At 43.5% G+C, this 21,154-nt stretch overlaps 1 protein-coding gene across 1 annotated transcript in view; it reads left to right on the forward strand.

Moving 5' to 3' along the window:
- The first annotated feature begins 12,315 nt into the window (after positions 1 to 12,315).
- Positions 12,316 to 21,154, forward strand: part of DPYSL3 (dihydropyrimidinase like 3) — a 282,052-nt gene continuing 273,213 nt past the window's right edge. Inside the window, exon 1 of the mRNA XM_082252872.1 lies at positions 12,316 to 12,703. Coding sequence (XP_082108998.1) covers positions 12,377 to 12,703 — 327 coding nt within the window. The 5' untranslated portion in view covers positions 12,316 to 12,376. The remainder of the gene's footprint in view (positions 12,704 to 21,154) is intronic.

Genomic DNA, 21,154 nt, shown 5'->3' on the forward strand with positions numbered 1-21,154 from the left:
GGTAAACAAGCTGATTTTGCTCTTCAGTACAGGGGCAATAAGGCAATAAATGTATTACTTATTTAGGAGGCCCAGGAGTAAATCTTTAAGGATTGGCCACAACTAGTCCAAATTTACACCATTTATTTTAAAGGGAAAAAGATACTGTTTAGAAAGGTATGCTTAAAGACCAAAAACAAAATGAACAGTGGGTGAAAGTGTATAAGGTAGTCAGATTCTATTAAATTTAACCCATGATTTTCAGGCATATTGTGTCTGATGTGCAGTTGGAAGTTTTATTAGCACGTATGTAAATCAGAATGGAATATACATACAATTAAGAAAACTATTAACCACTTGCCGACCGCCGCACGACTATCTACGTCGGCGGTCAGCCCCTCACAGGCAAACTAACGTAGGGCTACGTTGCTTGCTTGTGAGGGTCTAGGGAGCGAGCGCGCGCCCCCGGAGGCGCGCTCCCGCTCCCGCGTGGTCACGGACCCCCCCCGCGCGTGTGACCAGCGGACCCGATGTCCGCCGGCCACTCGGCGATCGGCGGGGGAGAGGGAGAATGTCAGGCAGCTTGTGTAAACAAACTGCCTGTCATTCTCCTCGCTGCAAAGACACTGATAAAACGGATCTAGTATGTAGATCCGTTGATCAGTGTCCTTACAGCTAGAGCCACAGCCAATCACAGTAGAAACCACGCCCCTAGGGACACACACAGCCCCTCCCTTCCAAATAAAGTTAACCCCTTCACTACCAGTGTATTTTTACAGTAACAGTGCATATGTATAGCACTGATTACTGTAGAAATGTCACTGGTAACCCCAAAAGTGTCAAAAATGTCAGTCAAGGGTCCGATCTGTCCGCCGCAATGTCGCAGTACCGCAAAAAAAATCGCAGATTGCCGCCATTACGCGTTAAAAAAAAAAACAACAAAAATGACAAAAATCTTTCCCTTTGTTAGTAAACGCGATAACTTTTGCGCAAACCAATCAAAATACGCTTTTTGAAATTTTTTTTACCAAACATAGGTAGCATAAAACAAATTGGCCGAAAATTTTTAAAAATTTTGATTTTTACATTTTTTTTTGGGGGAATTTCATATAAAAAAATGTGAAAAATATTGCTATTTTTGCAAAATTGACGCTCTTCTTTTGTTTATAGCGCGTGATCAAAAAATCGCACAGGTGATTAAATACCACCAAAAGAAAGCTCTGTTTGTGGGAAAAAAAGGACATCAAATTCGTTTAGGTACAGCGTCGCACGACCGCGCAATTGTGCGTTAAATTCACGCAGTGCCGAATCGCAAAATACCCCCTGGTCGGAATGGGGGTAAAATCTTCCGGGGCTTAAGTGGTTAATTTAACAGAGCTTGTCATTTTTGAACTTCTTAAAGTGGAACTCCAGCCATTTGCAGAAAATGAAAGTAAGCAGTTACAAATACTGTAGCTGCTGACTTTTATTAAACAGGTAGTCACCAGTAGGGATGGGCCAAACACCTCCCTGTTCGGTTTGCACCACGAATGGGGGAAAAGTTTGTTCGAACATTTGAACTCCATTAAAGTCTATGGGACTCGAACCTGAAAAATCAAAAGTCCTCATTTTCAAGGCTTAAATGCAAGTTATTGCCCAAAAAAAGTGTATGATTTTTATGATGCTTAAAGTGAAACAGTAAAAATGAAAAATTCCTTTCAATATCATGATTGGGAGTCCTCTTGATGTGCCTGTAAAGTGACGCATTTGTACGCATTTGCCTGTTGCAGCAATACTGACATTTCAAAAGGAAAAAATGAAATTTAAACTTGTTCCCGGCTGTAATGTATTGTCGGCTCCCGGCAATACAGATAAAAAATAAAGAAAAAAAAACAGCGTAGGGTCCCCCCCCCCCCCCCCAGTCCCTTTGAGTCTGGTAAGGATTTGGATCTGGTACGCCAAAATTGTAAAAAAAAAAAAAAAATGCGCAGGGTGCAGGAATGAGCCCTGCTGTAAAAAAATTAGATGCAAATTCAAATTGCATGTACTTGTCATACAGGTGCAGAAAAATTGGGCCTTGGTTGTTGGTGGTGCCTGAACACCGCAACCCCTCGCAGTTACTCTTGCTGGGCGCAGGAATGGACCCTGCTGTTAAAAATTCTAAACAAAATTCAAATCGCATGTACTTGTCATACAGGTGCAGAAAAATTGGGCCTTGGTTGTTGGTGGTGCCTTAACACCGCAACCCCTCGCAGTTACTGTTGCTGGGCACAGGAACGGACCCTGCTGTTAAAAATTCGAAACAAAATTCAATTCGCATGTAATTGTCATACAGGTGCAGAAAAATTGGGTGTTGGTTGTTGGTGGTGCCTGAACAGCACAACTCCTCGCAGTTAGTCTTGATGGGCGCAGGAATGGGCCCAGGTTATTAAAAATTCAATACAAAATTCAAATCACTTGTACTTGTCATACAGGTGCAGAAAAATTGGGCCTTGGTTGTTGGTGGTGCCTGAACACTGCAACCCCTTGCAGTTACTCTTGCTGGGCTTAGGAAAAGGCCCTGATGTTAAAAAAATTCAATACAAAATTCAAATCGCATGTACTTGTTATACAAGTGCAGAAAAATTGGGCCTTGGTTGTTGGTGGTGCCTGAACTCCGCAACCCCTCCCAGTTGCTCTTGCTGGGTGCAGGAACGGGCCCTGCTGTTGAAAAATTTGATACAAAATTCAAATCGCATGTACTTGTCATACAGGTGCAGAAAAATTGGGCCTTGGGTGATGGTGGTGCCTGAACACCGCAACCCCTCGCAGTTATTCTTGCTGGGTGCAGGAATGGGCCCTGCTGCTAAAAATTTGATATAAAAATTCAAATCGCATGTACTTGTTATACAGGTGCAGAAAAATTGGGCCTTGGGTGTTGATGGTGCCCTAAACCAAAAACATTGTTGTATTCAGGAATAGGATATCAATGTCAAGATTCAGGAATAGGATAGGCAGCATATGCAGTGTTCAAGGGATGCCATACCCCTAGCAAATTCAATCATTTACATCAGCAGCAGGGGCTTGATAGCTGATGTTGATCCAGGACGGATTCATTTTGGTAAATGTCAGCTGGTCAACAGGGTCTGTGGACAGACGCACTCTTTTATCCATCACAAAACCTCCAGCAGCACTGAATGTCCATTTGGAAAGCACGTTGGAAGCAGCACAGACCAGTAGCTCGATTGCATGTTTAGAAAGTTCTGGCCAGTGGTCCATCCTCAAGACCCAGTAACTCAGTGGATGCTCAGTTGGAAAGACCTCCAAGTCTGCTCTTGCGCCGAGATAACCCTGCACCATATGATGGAGACGCTGACAATGGTTACTTAAACCTAACAGCCCTGGGCGCTGAGGACTAAAGAATTGTTTAAAGACATCGGTCAGCCGGCTGCCTTCTACACCGCTCCTCCTTTGGCTAAACGATGCCTCAGAAACACGTCCAGAGAATGTTAACCTCCCAGTGTCTGGAAAGATGTTGCACAAATTTTTCTTCAAGGCGTCCTCAAGATGTTTCATCCTCTGCTCCCTCTGTAAAGGCTGGATGAGCTCTGCAACTTTACCCTTGTAACATGAATCAAGAAGGCTTGACAACCAGTAAAAATCCCTCTCCTTGATACCACAAATCCTCTGGCCCTTTCACAGGCTTTGCAGATTTAAGGAGCCCATGCAGCGTAAGTTTGAGGAGGCATGAGATTCTGAGTCCTCTGGGTCACTAAGGATAACATTGCCAGGAGAAACCTCTCCCATGTATAACTCTTGGGGTTTCTGGGGAATGAAAAGCATCCCTTGAAGACTGCTGTATGCTATTCTCTACATCCATGCTGCCACAATTCTCATCTCCCTCCTCCTCTTCCTCCTGTGTGTTTTGTGGCCCTGCAGGAATGTTATCTGCATAAAGGGGGCCTTGTGAAGAAAGGAAGCCCTCCCCTTCCTCCCACTGTTCTGCCTCAAATGCCCTGTCCATGATTCCACAAAGCATGTGCTCCAGCAGGAAGACTAGAGGGACAGTGTCACTGATGCATTCATTGTCACGGCTCACCATCCTTGTGACCTCCTCAAATGGTGACAGGACAGTGCATGCATCCTTTATCAGCAGCCACTGGCTGAGCCTGTCCTTGTGCCATACTCACACAGGTACTTATTGATGGCCCTCTGCTGCGTGTGCAGCCGCTGCAGAACTTCCATTGTTGAGTTCCACCTGGTAGGTATGTCACAAATGAGGCGCTTGATGGGCAGGCTGGATTCCCGTTGAATGTCAGATACCTGAGCACTGGCATTGTATGACCACCGGAAATGGCCACAGACTTTTCTGGCCCATTTCACAGGCTCCTTGTCTACAGCTACTCCTTCCATAGCCTCACCATCATGTACAGGGGAGTCATCTGAATTATTTGATCATAGTGTCAGTTACATGATGCTGGAAGATGCGCAGCAATTTGAATGCTCTGATGTTGGTTCCCTGGTTGAGGAAGGGAATAACATGAGCCTAGAGAGAGGGGGTGACAATGACGGACAAGAAACTAGCAGTCATGTTGCCACAGCTGCAGCATACTGCCAAGTTTGCTCTAGTGACGACGAGGGAGGGGATGATGAGGTCAATGATTGTACTCGGGTGCCTGAGAGAATAGATGAAGAAAGTGAGGAGAAGTAGAAGGAGTAGGAGGAGGAGGTGGGACAACTCCAACGAGGCAGGATGTGCTTCAGGGGGCCGCCTTAGGGGAAGCCACCCTATTGCATCACACCACAGAGCTCCACAGGCGCAGGGCACCGCTAACTCCCCGCTGACTTCCAAAAGTTCATTGGTGTGGGGTTTTTTCAAAACATGTGCAGTAGATCGCAGCATTGCTGTTTGCAATCTCTGTCTGCAGCGGATCAAGCAAGGCCAGAACACCAGCCACTTGGGCACCACATGCTTGACAAGACATATGACGACCTGCCATGCAGTCCATTTGCAACAGCACCTGAAAGACCAACATCATAAAAAAAAAGCATACTTCACCTTGCTCCTCATTTGGGATCTCTACCCCTACTATACCTCATGTCTTCTCAAAAACCTGCGCTGGGAGGGATGATGGCGTAGCAATGAGTGTCACAGATACTTTTATTGTGGCTCAATAACACGGCCAGCACTGGAAAAAAAGGACAAGCGTGCCCCGCCTGCAGAGAATGCACCATGTCCATGACCACCACTTTTCATTGTGGACACAGAGGCTGCTTGCCCTCTTTTAGTGGCCTGTGAGCGTCTGCCTCTCCTTGTTGGCCTTTCGGACATGATGTGGATTTTGGGGGGGGGGGGGGGGTTATAACTGTTTATTATAAAATATGGGATGGAAATATGATGCTTGGGTGCAATAATTTTTTGCTTGGTGAACTATAAACTGTTTTCTTATTGTGTTTTATTTTTTGCGGGGGATTTTTATAACTTTTTAGTATAGAGTATGGAAAGGTAATATAGTGCTTGGGTGCAATACTTTTGTGCTTGCTGCACTATAAACCATTTTATTATATTTTTTTATTAATAAATAAAAAATGAATAAAGCAAAAAAAAAAAGAAAACCCCTGCTGAGGCAGAAGGAATAGCGTCTGAGATGCACAAGGGGGTACAGCAATTATGCCCTTATTATTATTAGTGCTGGTTCGCCAACAAAAAAAAACACCCACTTCTGGAGCTAAAGGAATAGCATCTGAGATGCACAAGGGGGTACAGCAGTTATGCCCCTAATATTATTAGTGCTGGTTCGCCAACTAAAAAAAAAAAAAAAAAAACACTTCTGGAGCTGAAGGAATAGCATCTGAGATGCACAAGGGGGTACAGCAATATTGTCCCTAATATTATTAGTGCTTGTTCACCACCGAAAAAAAAAACACCCACTTCTGGAGCAGAAGGAAGAGCACCTGAGATGCACAAGGGGGTACAGCAATATTGGCCCTAATATTATTGGTGCTGGTTCACCACCAAAAAAAAAAAACACCCACTTCTGGAGCTGAAGGAATAGCGTCTGAGATGCACAAGGGGGTACAGCAATTATGCCCTTAATATTATTGGTGCTGGTGCGCCACCAACAAAAACACCCACATCTGGAGCAGAAGGAATAGCATCTGAGATGCACAAGGGGGTACATCAATGATGCCCTTAATATTATTGGTGCTGGTGCGCCACCAACAAAAACACCCACTTCTGGAGCAGAAGGTATAGCATCTGAGATGCACAGGGGGGTACAGCAATTATGCCCCTAATATTATTGGTGCTGGTTCACCCCCCCCCCCCCAAAAAACACCCACTTCTGGAGCTGAAGGAATAGCGTCTGAGATGCACAAGGGGGTACAGCAATTATGCCCCTACTATTATTAGTGCTGGTGCGCCACCAAAAAAAACACCAACTTCTGGAGCTGAAAGAATAGCACCTGAGATGCACAAGGGGGTACAGCAATTATGCCCCTAATATTATTAGTGCTGGTTCGCCAATAAAAAAAAACCCCACTTCTGGAGCAGAAGGAAGAGCACCTGAGATCCACAAGGGGATACAGCAATATTGCCCCTAATATTATTGGTGCTGGTTCACCACCCAAAAAAAACACCCACTTCTGGAGCTGAAGGAATAGCGTCTGAGATGCACAAGGGGGTACAGCAATTATGCCCCTAATATTATTAGTGCTGGTGCGCCACCAAAAAAAGCACCCACTTCTGGAGCTGAAAGAATAGCACCTGAGATGCACAAGAGGGGCAGCAATTATGCCCATAATATTATTAGTGCTGCTGCACAAAAAAAAAAAAAAAAAATGCTGCTGACACAGAAGGACATACTAGCACCTGCGATAAAGAAGGGGGAGAACTAATATTGCAGCAACAGAACCTGACGCTGCTAAAAAAAAAAAAAATTGAAAATAAAAATATATCTATATATATCAATGAAATAAAAAAAGAGGTTTAGTGGGCTGACACAAACGTGTTGTATACAATACACTTCAGTGGCCCCACTACAATCACAGCACAGCACTAAACTGACTGAAGTACACTGTGTAACATAAGAATCAGCCCTACACTACACTGCAATGGCTGATATATATATATTGCACTGGATATATAAACTGGATTGGCTGATATATATACTGTACTATCTGATATATCCTGCTATAGCTGAAAAATATATATACTGCACAAGCTGATATAACCTGCAATAGCTGATATATGTATATATACTGCACAATCTGATACATCCTGCAATAGCTGAATATATATATATATATATATATATATATATATATATATATATATGATATATATATATATAATATATATAATATATATATATATACTCCAAAAGCTGATATATCCTGCAATAGCTGATAATATATATATATATATATATATATATATATATATATATATACTACACTGGCTGATCTGTTAATATATAAAATGCACAATCCACTAACTACCCTGCCTTATCTCCACTCCTATCTCGTCATCGAACACACTACACACGGCTGATGTATAAGCAGCCTAATATAGTGTGGGGCGTAGACTTAGCCTCTGAGCCATGATTGGCTAAAGGCACCCTGCCTTTGGCCAATCATGGCTCTGACAGGACATTGTGTTGTGAATGGCCAAAGCATACAGGTCAAGGTGCATGCTTTGACCAATCACAAGCACTTAATGCACTGCAATTGCACAGTGCATTATGGCGGGCGAATTTACCGCGAACGGCCACGTTTGTTCGTGTGTTCAGCGAACGCACGAACACCCGATGTTCGAGTCAAACTCGAAGCTCATCCCTAGTCACCAGTCTAGAGATGCAGCACTGTCATCAGCTGGATGTATAGCTGTCACCTACCTGTAGGGTGCTACACCAATATACTGCTAGCTGTAGGTATAGTAATTTTTAGTAGGGGTTCCCTGAGACATAAAAAATAAATTGAAAAGTGCCTCCAGTGTAAAACGGTTGAGAAAGCTTTAGACTCTTTATATTCACAACACATCTATAATGGGACATCATCAATTTGTGTCACCAAACCTCCTTTCATTCATCATTGGATCCCAATATTGCCTCTTTAGCATGCAAGAATATAGGGAAACTGTCTTCTAAGTGAATATGGATGCATACTATAAAATGTGCCGTACTGTGCTGAAGAAGGCTGTAAGTATTTAGACTGTAAAGCAAAAGCAATTATTTAAATCTCAATATACAATGGGTATAGAAATGAAAAAACAAGTTCAAGTGTATGTACTGTACATTCCACGTGGGACCAGGGCAGAACTAGACGTGTCCTCACCACGCTCTTTGCCCGCTCTGTATTGGAACGCTGCAGCTTATGCCTTTGGATCTTTTATATGCTCTGATGCATATTTTATATGTGAGTACACTTTTTTATAAATAAATTTAGAGTTTTTTATTGGATTACGCTATGATTCCTTGTATTTATTATATGTACACCGGAACCAACATATCGACTGGAAGCCTAATGGAATTAACAAAACCGATGTTTTCATGCATTTTGGGATTTCATTCCCTAAAAGCACTGCAGGCTTTTCCATTAATTTGGAAGTCGTTTGTTTCTGGTAAGGGGCCATTCCCTTACTTTCAGTGTTGGTGTTTATTCACAAAGGACCTGGGAAGATTGGCTCTTTTATGCATGCTGGGACTTGTGGTACCTTTTCTATGGAGCATGTTCATTTAATCACTGGAATATACAGTGCCTTGCGAAAGTATTCGGCCCCCTTGAACTTTTTGACCTTTTGCCACATTTCAGGCTTCAAACATAAAGATATAAAACTGTAATTTTTTGCGAAGAATCAACAAGTGGGACACAATCATGATGTGGAACGAAATTTATTGGATATTTCAGACTTTTTTTACAAATAAAAAACTGAAAAATTGGGCGTGCAAAATTATTCAGCCCCCATAAGTTAATACTTTGTAGCGCCACCTTTTGCTGCGATTACAGCTGTAAGTCGCTTGGGGTATGTCTCTATCAGTTTTGCACATCGAGAGACTGAAATTTTTGCCCATTCCTCCTTGCAAAACAGCTCGAGTTCAGTGAAGTTGGATGGAGAGCGTTTGTGAACAGCAGTTTTCAGTTCTTTCCACAGATTCTCGATTGGATTCAGGTCTGGACTTTGACTTGGCCATTCTAACACCTGGATATGTTTATTTGTGAACCATTCCATTGTAGATTTTGCTTTATGTTTTGGATCATTGTCTTGTTGGAAGACAAATCTCCGTCCCAGTCTCAGGTCTTTTGCAGACTCCATCAGGTTTTCTTCCAGAATGGTCCTGTATTTGGCTCCATCCATCTTCCCATCAATTTTAACCATCTTCCCTGTCCCTGCTGAAGAAAAGCAGGCCCAAACCATGATGCTGCCACCACCATGTTTGACAGTGGGGATGGTGTGTTCAGGGTGATGAGCTGTGTTGCTTTTACGCCAAACATAACGTTTTGCATTGTTGCCAAAAAGTTTGATTTTGGTTTTATCTGACCAGAGCAGCTTCTTTCACATGTTTGGTGTGTCTCCCAGGTGGCTTGTGGCAAACTTTAAACAACACTTTTTACGGATATCTTTAAGAAATGGCTTTCTTCTTGCCACTCTTCCATAAAGGCCAGATTTGTGCAGTATACGACTGATTGTTGTCCTATGGACAGAGTCTCCCACCTCAGCTGTAGCTCTCTGCAGTTCATCCAGAGTGATCATGGGCCTCTTGGCTGCATCTCTGATCAGTCTTCTCCTTGTATGAGCTGAAAGTTTAGAGGGACGGCCAGGTCTTCGTAGATTTGCAGTGGTCTGATACTCCTTCCATTTCAATATTATCGCTTGCACAGTGCTCCTTGGGATGTTTAAAGCTTGGGAAATCTTTTTGTATCCAAATCCAGCTTTAAACTTCTCCACAACAGTATCTCGGACCTGCCTGGTGTGTTCCTTGTTCTTAATGATGCTCTCTGCGCTTTAAACGGACCTCTGAGACTATCACAGTGCAGGTGCATTTATACGGAGACTTGATTACACACAGGTGGATTCAGAGATCCTCACTGAACTTCTGGAGAGAGTTTGCTGCACTGAAAGTAAAGGGGCTGAATAATTTTGCATGCCCAATTTTTCAGTTTTTTATTTGTTAACAAAGTTTGAAATATCCAATAAATTTCATTCCACGTCATGATTGTGTCCCACTTGTTGTTGATTCTTCACAAAAAATTACAGTTTTATATCTTTATGTTTGAAGCCTGAAATGTGGCAAAAGGTCGAAAAGTTCAAGGGGGCTGAATACTTTCGCAAGGCACTGTATATATTTTTCAATTTTATTTCATGGACACTTTATGGACTTTGATGTTTATTTATATTCACATTCAATTATATAAATTTTCTGTCATATTGTATAATTTTTACTAGCCCTGCACTTATTGTTTTTTTTTTGTTTTATATAATATTAATATAGTGATGTACAAGACTCAGGAGACCTCTAGATGAGTGAAATGTACTCTGGGTTGAAGATGTGGTGATGTACAATACAAATGAGTCCTCTAGATGAGTGAATGGTCTTCTATAATGATAATATGGTGATGTATACTACTCAGGAGACCTCTAGATGAGTGAACTGTCCTCTGTAGTGAAGATCTGGTGATGTACAATACAGGGGAGTATTCTAGATTAGTTAACTCCCCTCGATACTAATGTTCTGGTTATGTACAATACAGAGGAGTCCTCTAGATGAATTAACTCCCCTCTTTACTAATGTTCTGGTGATGTGCAATACAGGGGAATCCTCTAGATCAGTGGTCCTCAACTCCGGTCCTCAGGGCCCACTAACAGGCCAGATTTTAAGTATTACCTTGGGGAGATGCAGACTAGAGTACTGCAATCACTGAGCAGCAAATGATATCACCTGGGATGTATTTCAATTATCTTGCAAATCTGGCCTGTTAGTGGGCCCTGTAGGCCAGGGTTGAGGACCACTGCTCTAGATGAATTAACTCCCCTCTTTACTAATGTTCTGGTGATGTGCAATATAGGGGAGTCCTCTAGATGGTTAACTCCCCTCTATACAGTAAACCCCCCTCCATTGCGGGGGTTACGTTCCGGACCCAGCCGCGAAAAGTGAAAATCCGCGAAATAGAAAAACCCTATTAAAATGCATTGTAGGCATGTTTTTTTTACTGTCACTGTACATGTAAAAGCATTTTAAGGTCTTTAAACACACTTTTAAAACAATAGAAACTCATTTAAACACATAAAAGATACTGAGAGACAGAGCAAGAGCTATGGAAAAAATAAAAATATTTCATTTTTAAAGATTTATATAGTAAAATAACATTACAAAAAAAACGCGAATTACCGGGACCGCAAAAACTGAACTGCGATGGAGCGGGGGATTACTGTACTAATGTTCTAGTGATGTGCAATACAGAGCAATATGGAGGAGTTCTCTGAATGGGTGAACAGCTCATACTAATGATTCAGTGATGTGCAATACAGAGGAGTCCTCTGGATGAATGAATAGATCATACTGGTGATCCAGTGATGTACATTACAGAGGAGTCCTCTAGATGAGTGAACAGATCATACTGGTGATCCAGTGATGTACATTACAGAGAAGTCCTCTAGGTACATGAAGGAATCATACTGATGATCTAAGGATGTATAACACAGAGGAATCCTCTAGATTAGTGAAGAGATCATACTGATGATCCAGTGATGTATAATACAGAAGAATCCTCTGGATGAGTGAGCAGATCATACTGATGAGTGTTGATCCAGTGATGTACAATACAGAGGACTCCTCTAGATGAGTGAACAGATCATGCTGATGATCTAATGATGTACAGTATATTACATTGGAATCCTCGAGATGAGTGAGGAGATCATACTGGTGATCCAGTGATGTACATTACAGAGGAATCCTTTAGATGAGTGAACAGATCATACTGATGATCTAATGATGTATAATACAGAGGAATCCTCTGGATGAGTGAACAGATCATACTGGTGATCCAGTGATGTACATTACAGAGGAATCCTCTAGATGAGTGAACAGATCATACTGATGATCCAGTGATGTACAATACAGAGGAGTCCTCTAAATGAGTTAACAGATCATACTGATGATCTAATGATGTATAATAATACAGAGGAATCCTCTAGATAAGTGAACAGATCATAGTGATGATCCAATGATGTACAATACAGAGGATCCTAGATGAGTGAACAGATCACAATGATGATCCATTGATGTATAATTACAGGGGATCTGCTGCTGTGTTCGTGTCATGAAGTTTGCAGGGAGCTCTCTGCTGCCACCTGTGGCCGCTGTCCGCCTGTGCGCTCCTCCCGTGTGCTGCCTGTTCTCCGGACTGTACTCGGCTCCAGCTCGGCTCTGTGTTCTCAGCCATGGCATCAGGAAACAGGGGATGGGAAAAGGAAGACGACCTACCGGTGTACCTAGCCCGCCCGGGCACCGCAGACCAAGTGGCCCGGGTGAAGTATGGAGGGATGTTCTGCAATGTGGAGGGGGCATATGAAAGCAAGACTCTAGACTTTGACTCGCTAAGTGTGGGGCAGAGAGGAGGCAGAAAGAGCAATGCTGGACGTCCAGGGACAAGCAACCAGAGCCAGGAGAAGAAGTGTGATCAGAGCAACAAAGAGGGCGAGAGCCTAGGAGTGGAGATCAAGACTTCTTCTGGGAAGGAGATCCTACAGAACCTGACTGATCAGAAGGTAGGTGTCTCTTCCTTCCCTGATCCCCTATGGATAGGATGGGATCTAGGTGCCACTAAGGTGTTGTGACATTCAAGGTGATGGATGGTAATGGGTCAGATCCTGGTGGTGATGGGTCAGATCCTGATGGTGATGGGTCAGATCCTGATGTTGATGGGTCAGATCCTGGTGGTGATGGGTCAGATCCTGATGGTGATGGGTCAGATCCTGGTGGAGATGGGCCAGATCCTGATGGTGATGGGTCAGATCCTGATGGTGATGGGTCAGATCCTGATGGTGATGGGTCAGATCCTGGTGGTGATGGGTCAGATCCTGGTGGTGATGGGTCAGATCCTGGTGGTGATGGGTCAGATCCTGGTGGTGATGGGTCAGATCCTGATGGTGATGGGTCAGATCCTGATGGTGATGGGTCAGATCCTGATGGTGATGGGTCAGATCCTGATGTTGATGGGTCAGATCCTGGTGGTGATGGGTCAGATCCTGATGTTGATGGGTCAGATCCTGGTGGTCCTGGGACACTTCTGCCTTGTTGGAGTTATTATGTCTGGAAGCTGGAAAGTTCCCTGAGATCAGACAGGATTCCTCCCACTCCAGGCTGTGTGGATGGATTTCAGTTCTTGTCAGAGCAGTACTGACACTCCTAGGGAGAAGAGCACACACTCTATTCTGCTTCAGTTAAGCGCAGGAGATGCAGCAGGAAACCTCTTAGGTTACATAAACACCTATGCGATTTACAGTCCATTTAACATGATTTCCTATAGGTCATGTTCACATCTGTGCCTTTTTTGGAAGGGGTCAGGGAATTTTTTTTGCCTGCAGCAGGTTGCGTTTTTGGTTCCAAAGACTTCAATGGAAACGCAGCAGAAATGCATAAAAATGCAGTGCTTGCTGGTTTGTCCCGCATGACAACAGACACATCCCAAAAATGCATTAAAACACATAAATAAATGCATCCAAAACGCACATGAAAAAAGCTGAAAAGGCATCAACCGCAAACCTGCATAGGTGTGAACCCAGTTTTAAAGTGATTATAAGGCTAGGTTCACACCTGTGCGGGTGGTGCCGCTGTGGGACCTGCGCCAATTCCTGCACCTGCAACCACCCGCACAGCGAGACGCGTGACCCACAGATGGGTGACATTGACGCCGCCCGCATTGGAAATCACACCTCAGTTCCCGTGCGGGCTGCGATTTCAAAATTAGTGCAGGGAATTCCTTCCTGCGTTTCGCGGGGCATGGCAGCCCATTCAAATGAATGGGCTCTCATGCCTGCACACACTGCGGTCCGCACGGGTGCATAGGTGCAAATCTAGACTAAAGGTAATTTAAAAAACAAACATGTCTATATTTACCTGCTCTGTGCACAGAGGTTCATTGCACAGAGTGTCCATGAACCTCTTCTTTTTGTGTCCCCCTCCAGCGTTAGGAAGCAGCTCGCACCCAAGCCCCACTATTGCGTCCATTGACACAGACAGCAGGAATCGGCCCCACTCCCTCGTCACTGACTTTGATTGACAGCACTGGGAGCCAATGCCTCCCGGTGCCCCAGCAAAGCCAGAGAGACCTGGAAATGAGGGGATAGAAGAATTGCCGAGGCGCACATCGTTGAAGCGATTTAGGGCTCAGGTAAGTAAAAGGGGGGATGAGGGGGGATGCAGACACCTAAACATTTTTTACCTTAACCACTTGCTGACCAGCCGCCGTATATAGGTTGGCAGGTTCCTGCGAATCGCCATACCTGTACAGCGGTTTGCGGGAGCAACGTTGGGGGAATGCGCGCGTGCCCACTCACCAGCGGGGAAGCCGATCCATGGGGCCAGCGGCCTTGATTGCCGCTGGGCACCCGCAATTGCACCCCCCGTGGAGAAAGAACAGCGATCTGCTTTTGTAAACACAGCAGACCGTTGTTCTCCCAGGAAATACAGGGCTCCTGTTATCCTCCTATTTAGGAACACAGGTCTCTGTGTTGATTTCACAAGCCCATCCCCCAAAGTTAGAAAACACCCCCTAGGCTCACATATAACCTTTGGATCGCCCCTGGGTTGACCCCTTCCCTGCCAGTGTCATTATTACAGTAACAGTGCATATTTGTAGCACTGATTAGGGTAGTAATCTCACTGGTCCCCCCCAAAAGTGTCAAAAATGTCAGTTAGGTGTCTGATCTGTCCGCCGCAATGTCGATGTCCTGCTAAAAACTGCTGATTACCGCCATTTCTAGTAAAAAAATAAATAAATAAAAATTACATAAATCTTTCCCCTAGTTTTTAGACGTGATAACTTTTGTGCAAACCAATCAAAATACGCTTATTGGGATTTTTTTTTACCAAAATATGTAGCAGAATACAAATTGGCCTAAAATGATGAAAACATTTGATTTTTACATTTTTTCTTCTGAGAATGTTATATAGCAGAATGTGAAAAATATTGTTTTTTTTTTTTTTTTTCAGAATTGTCGTTCTTTTTTTTGCTTATAGCGCAAAAAATAAAAATCGCACAGGTGATCAAATACCACCAAAAGAAGCTCTATTTGTGGGGAAAAAAAGAGCATCAATTTTATTTGGGTACAGCGTCGCACGTCAGTGCAATTGTCCGTTTAAGTAACGCAGTGCCGAATCACAAAAAATGGCCTGGTCATTAGGGGGGAAAATCTTCCGGTCCAGAACTGGTTAATACAAGGAATGTATTAAGGTAAAAAATGTTTAGGCTTTACAACCACTTTAAGCCTAGTACACACAATCAGAATATCCTACAAAAAAAAACACTTTGAAACGATCGTACGATAATCTGGTCGTTAGTACACAGCTTTGATCCGAAATTATCCAAAGGGACAAACACAAACATTTTTCTCGTACGATACCAGATCATACCATTTTCGTTTAATCAATACGGTTCTCGTCCGAAAATACAATACAAATACATTACATCACTTCAGAATTTTTATTCTGTCGAAAAAGAATTTTCATACTATAGTAACCTATTTCTTTTCACTATGAGACTAGCATGCAAATAAAAGATGATCATTTGTCTGATAATCTCATCATGAGTACTAGGCTTTAGTCTACATTCACTCCAGTGATTTAGGCCAGTGGGAATTGCAATGGCAGGAATCTTCTTATTTGTGCTGCGGCTGTGCGGGGTTAGGTGCAGCCGTCGGCCCCATTCACTATAATGACAGGTTGCCGGGAGCTGCAGCTTTTTGCGGCTGTTTGCACAGCCAGCGGTTACCTGCGGTGAGCGCTATTGGATGCCTTTGTTGGTTCGCAATCCACCAGTGCTGACTGTGCGGCCCCGTGGCCACTGCTACCATCTTCTCTGCAGCTTTTCTGGACCTTGCTTTGTGCTCTGGTGCGCAGTCATGTTGGAACAGGAAGGGGCCAACCCCAAACGGTTCCCAAAAAGTTGGGAGCATTAAATTGCCCAAAATGTCTTGGTATGCTGACGCCTTAAAAGTTCCCTTCACTGGAACCAAGGGGCCAAGCCCAACCCCTCAAAAGCAACCCCACACCATAATCCCTCCTCCACCAAATGATTTGGACCAGTGCACAAAGCAAAGTCCATAAAGACATGGATGAACAAGTTTGGGGTGGAGGAACTTGACTGGCCTGCACAGAGTCCTGACCTCAACCCGATAGAACACATTTGGGATACGGTAATTTATAGCAGAGACTGCGAACCAGGCCTTCTCATCAACATCAGTGCCTGACCTCAGAAATGCGCTTCTTGAAGAATGGTCCAACCTTCCCATAGACACACTCCTAATCCTTGTGGGCAGCCTTCCCAGAAGAGCTGAAGCTGTTATAGCTGCAAAGGGTGGGCTAACTCAATATTGAACCCTACGGACTAAGACTGGTATGCCATTAACATGTGCGTGTAATGCCTCGTACACACGCAACGATTATCGGCCGACCGATCGGCCGACTTTTGTCCAAGTTGTGTTTTTTTGGTTGGAATGTGCCTAGACTGCACACGAATTTTCTCGGCCAACAAAAATCTACTTCAGAAGTGATGTCATGTGCTGGTTTACTTTCCGTGTGTTTTTTCTTCTCTGAGCATGCCCAGTCTTGCTCATCAGATTTTTGTCTGCCGAAATCTGTACTGACTGACGGAAAATCGGCCGTTCTGTTGACGGCCAATAAAAATTTTATAGCCTGCACACCAGATTTTTTTCGGCCGAAAAGTCGGAGTCGGTTGTCGGAAGCATCATACTAACAAGCCGAAAATCGGCCGATCGGACGTTGGCCGAAAAATCACGGCCAATAATCGATGCGTGTGTACGAGGCTTAAGGCAGGTGTCCCAATACTTTTAACAATATAGTGTAGATAGATTTCTTCTGGTCCTAATAATTAACGCATATGTTTGTGAGCAGATACCCAGTAACAATAGCTGCGTACAAGTTTCTGAATTTCCAAAAGTCACTCAAACAAAGAAAATACTGCATAAAATATACACAGTTAAAATGAACATGGTACAAATTTTCTTTGTTCTTTTAGATTTTTAAAGGGATATTTCCTTTCAGTGTACAGTATTTTGGTGAAAAAGCTAAATTGGCTGCAGGAAAAGGTGTGGCCCTTATTAGGATGAATTCTCTCCACTCGCCCCCACCATTTATTTATTAGGCAGTATAGTAGACATTGTACATTTCACAAGGGCCTGAGCCAGCATGTATAAAGCCCATTGTTAACAGCATGTCTTCACAATTAAGGGCAGAACAGTGACATGATCCTCATAAATGTTAACTGAGAAAAATAATTTGTCATTCAGCCTGCACGGCCAAAAAATCAAACAGATTTCTTCATTTACCCTAAACAGTGCAAATGGATGAATCTCCTGCCGTATTGTGTTCCGACAGCCAGCTCCAGTAGCTGTCAGAACACCCAAACTGTGGGGTGGATTTCCTAAAACTGGAGAGTGCAAAATCTGATGAAGCTGTGCATTGGAGCCAATCAGCTTCTAACTTCAGCTTTTTCAATTAAGCTTTTACAATAAAATCTGGAAGCTGATTGGGTTTTAATGCAGAGCTGCACTAGATTTTGCAATCTCCACTTTTAGTAAATAGCCCCAGTGCTTGCATCTTATTGGATGAAGGCACCAACAATTTCCCATCTGGCTCCTTTAACAGAAGTAAATTATGTAATTAACTTTTGTTGAGTCAGGGGGTCCTGACAGGTGAACCCATGGCTTAAATTTTAAGCCATGTATGGCAGCTGTTACTCTTTTCTGCTTGTATACGCTTTTAACGTATTCAGTTTATTCAAATAGGATGTATTTCTGGGAAAAGGAAGTCCTAAAACTCGCACGTTACAGCAAAACCCTGTGAGGAGGTTTATGACAGCCGCAGCCCGGGCCACACCCCCTCAACAGATTTCACTCCGCCCCCAGAGCTCCGTTTCCCATGACTAAGGTACAGGGTGAAGTGAAACGCACTGGGAGGCATCACCTGGTTGGCAGTAATTCGCAGTGGGTGTCAATGTTAACCACAGGCCAACCAGTTGTACAGGTTCCCGCGAATCGCCGTACCTGCACGGCGGTTCGCAGGAGCGTTCCTGGGGGTGCGGGCACACCCACTAGCCAGCAAAGAAGCTGATCCATGGGGACCAGTGGCCACGATTGCCGCCAGGCACCCGCGATCGCTCCCCGTGGGGAGAGAATGGCGATCTGCTGTTGTAAACACAGCAGATCGTTGTTCTCTCAGGTATCAACACAGAACTCCTGTGATCCTCCTATTTAGAAACGCAGGTCTCTGTATTGATTTCTCAAGCCCATCCCCCTTACAGTTAGAAAACACCCAATAGGCTCACACTTAACCCTTTTATCACCCCTAGGTTTACCCATTCTCTGTTATTATTACAGTAACAGTGCATATTTTTAGCACTGATTACTGTAGTAATGTCACTGGTCCCCCTAAAAGTGTCAAAAATGTCAGTTAGAGGTCCGATCTGTCCGCCGTAATGTCGCAGTCCCACTGATTGCTGCCATTACAGTAAAAAAAAAAAAAGAAAAAAAACGACATTAGTCTTTCCCCTAGTTTTTACTGTAGACGCGATAACTTTTGCGCAAACCAATAAAAATACGCTTATTGGGATTTTTTAATCAAAAATATGTAGCAGAATACAAATTGGCCTAAAATGATGAAAAAATTAGATTTTTATTGGGAATGTTATATAGCAGAAAGTGAAAAATATTGTTTTTTTTTTTTTTTTACAATTATTGCTCTTTTTTTGTTTGTAGCGCAATAAATAAAGAACACAGCGCTTTTGACAGAGCAGGATCGCGTAGGTGTGAACACCCATGTAAACAGATTCCAGTGTGGGAGAAAGAAAAGAGTCCTGCACTTTTTTTTGTGTGGATGCGGTGAAATTTGAGCCATACAAATGAATAGCTCAAATCACACTGCACAGACATCGCATGTGATTTTAATAGGATTCCTATCCAAATCACATGCAGTGTCCCACACCACATGTATGTGAACCCAGCCTTAATCCTCCTTTTTTTGCTAGTCGTTTGTGTGATTTTTAACTCAAAGTCACTTTTATTATATTATTATGATTTATAGCTTAAAAACTGTAAAATTATCTCCTTTACAGTGTAATTTAAGGCATAATTTAAGAGGGATTAGAACAGCTTTCAGTTTTTATTGGTGTCTGTGCATGCCCCTCATTCATCCTTTCTATTTTTCATGTTTACCATTATCACTGAGAGTGAAAGTGAAAGCAAATCCCAAATTTTGAGTTGCACTCAGAACAGGGAAAGAGGGAAAACATAGAGACACTAGTTCTGGCGGCCCTGGGCCACATTAAGTGTAGAGAAATTTTCTCGGGCCGCATATAAAATATATACTACAGTTAAGGTATACAAGTAATAAAACGCTGCCGCGCCCTTCCCGCGCTGTTTTCTGAAAGATATTAAAGGAACACTCTAACCACCATGACCACTTCAGTGATTTGAAGTAGTCATGGTGATAGGAGTCAGAAACACTGCACATGCTGGGATATTTACAGTTATGTGCTGGGGGCGAGCTGCACCCCTAGCACATATGACTTAGGCAGCCAGAAAATGTCATGTCCTTCTTCATACATGTATGAACAAGGACATGACATATTATGACAAAACATAACTAGTTATTAAAAGACACCATTGCAACAATTTACATGCGCTAATGCACATACCTTTCCTACTTATTTTGCAGACTGCTGGTGGGTACTGCTGGCAGTTACTGCTAGTGGGTAATGCTGGTCATGCGGGTACTGCTGCAGTAGAGAGCAAAGCCGCTGCTTCCTGTATGGCTTCGGTCACAGGCGGAGTGTATTTCATATCACTCAACCTGTGACAGAGCCGGAACTATACAGGAAGCAGCGGCTTTGTCACTGACTGCAGACATCCTAAGTCTCCCGCAACAGCCGGGAGATCGCACGGCACTTGTAGTCTAGTGCGTGCCCATCCAATGCCGCCTAAACAGTGCCCGTCCAATGCAGATTCACCAGTGCGTGCCCATTAATGCAGCCTGATCAGTGCCCATCCAATGCAGCCTCACCAGTGTGTGCCCATCCAATGCAGTTGCAGCCTCTGTCTACAGTTGGTTGGAAGCCGCCGTGGCCTTGCCCCCAACTCGACTTCCTTCCTCCCCAGAAAAAAATAAAAACATTTTCAGGGGGCAGTGGGCCGCATTGGCTGCAGTTTCCGGGCCGCATGCGGCCCTCGGGCCGCAGGTTGGACATGCCTGCTTTAAAGGGATTTCCTCTAACTTCCTGTTATGGCTATGAGACAGGAAGTGGCGGGAAATCTCCCCACAGACCGCAAAAAAATCTGACAGGAGTTATAATTCTCAATTATTCCCCCGAAATGAAGAAAATACATTTTGCCTTTAGTTCTACTTTAACCTAGAATGGAGATATACAACAACTCTGTCAGGTTGGTGTAACAGGTTCTTGGACACTTGTAATAGCTTGAGAAGAGCAGGATGCAGCCTCCCCGGAAAGCTACTGATCTTTGTGACATAAACCAGAGCAGTCTCTCTCATGTAAAAGCACAAAGACAATCTCCAGACATTTCCTAATTATCATATGTACTGACTGACATATTCAGTTTTCAGATTTTCAGGGCTGCTAAGTCTTATCATTTCAGTAATAAATAATCCACAATTATGGCTATTTCCATGTCTGTAGTTGTTTGTGGATGCACACTAAGAGAAAAGGCCCTGTTTTTGGCCTACAATGTCTTTTAAACTCTAAAGCCTGTCTGTGGAAAAAACTTTTGCATCCTATTTTACTAAGTACTACACTATATTACCAAAAGTAGTGGGACGCCTACCTTTACACGCACATGAACTTTAATGACATCCCAGTCTTAGTCCGTAGGGTTCAATATTGAGTTGGCCCACCCTTTGAAGCTATACCAGCTTCAACTGTTCTAGGAAGGCTGTCCACAAGGTTTAGGAGAGTCTATGGGAATGTT

This window comes from Pelophylax lessonae, assembly GCF_965119305.1.
Source record: "Pelophylax lessonae genome assembly, chromosome: 4".
Lineage (NCBI taxonomy): Eukaryota > Metazoa > Chordata > Amphibia > Anura > Ranidae > Pelophylax > Pelophylax lessonae.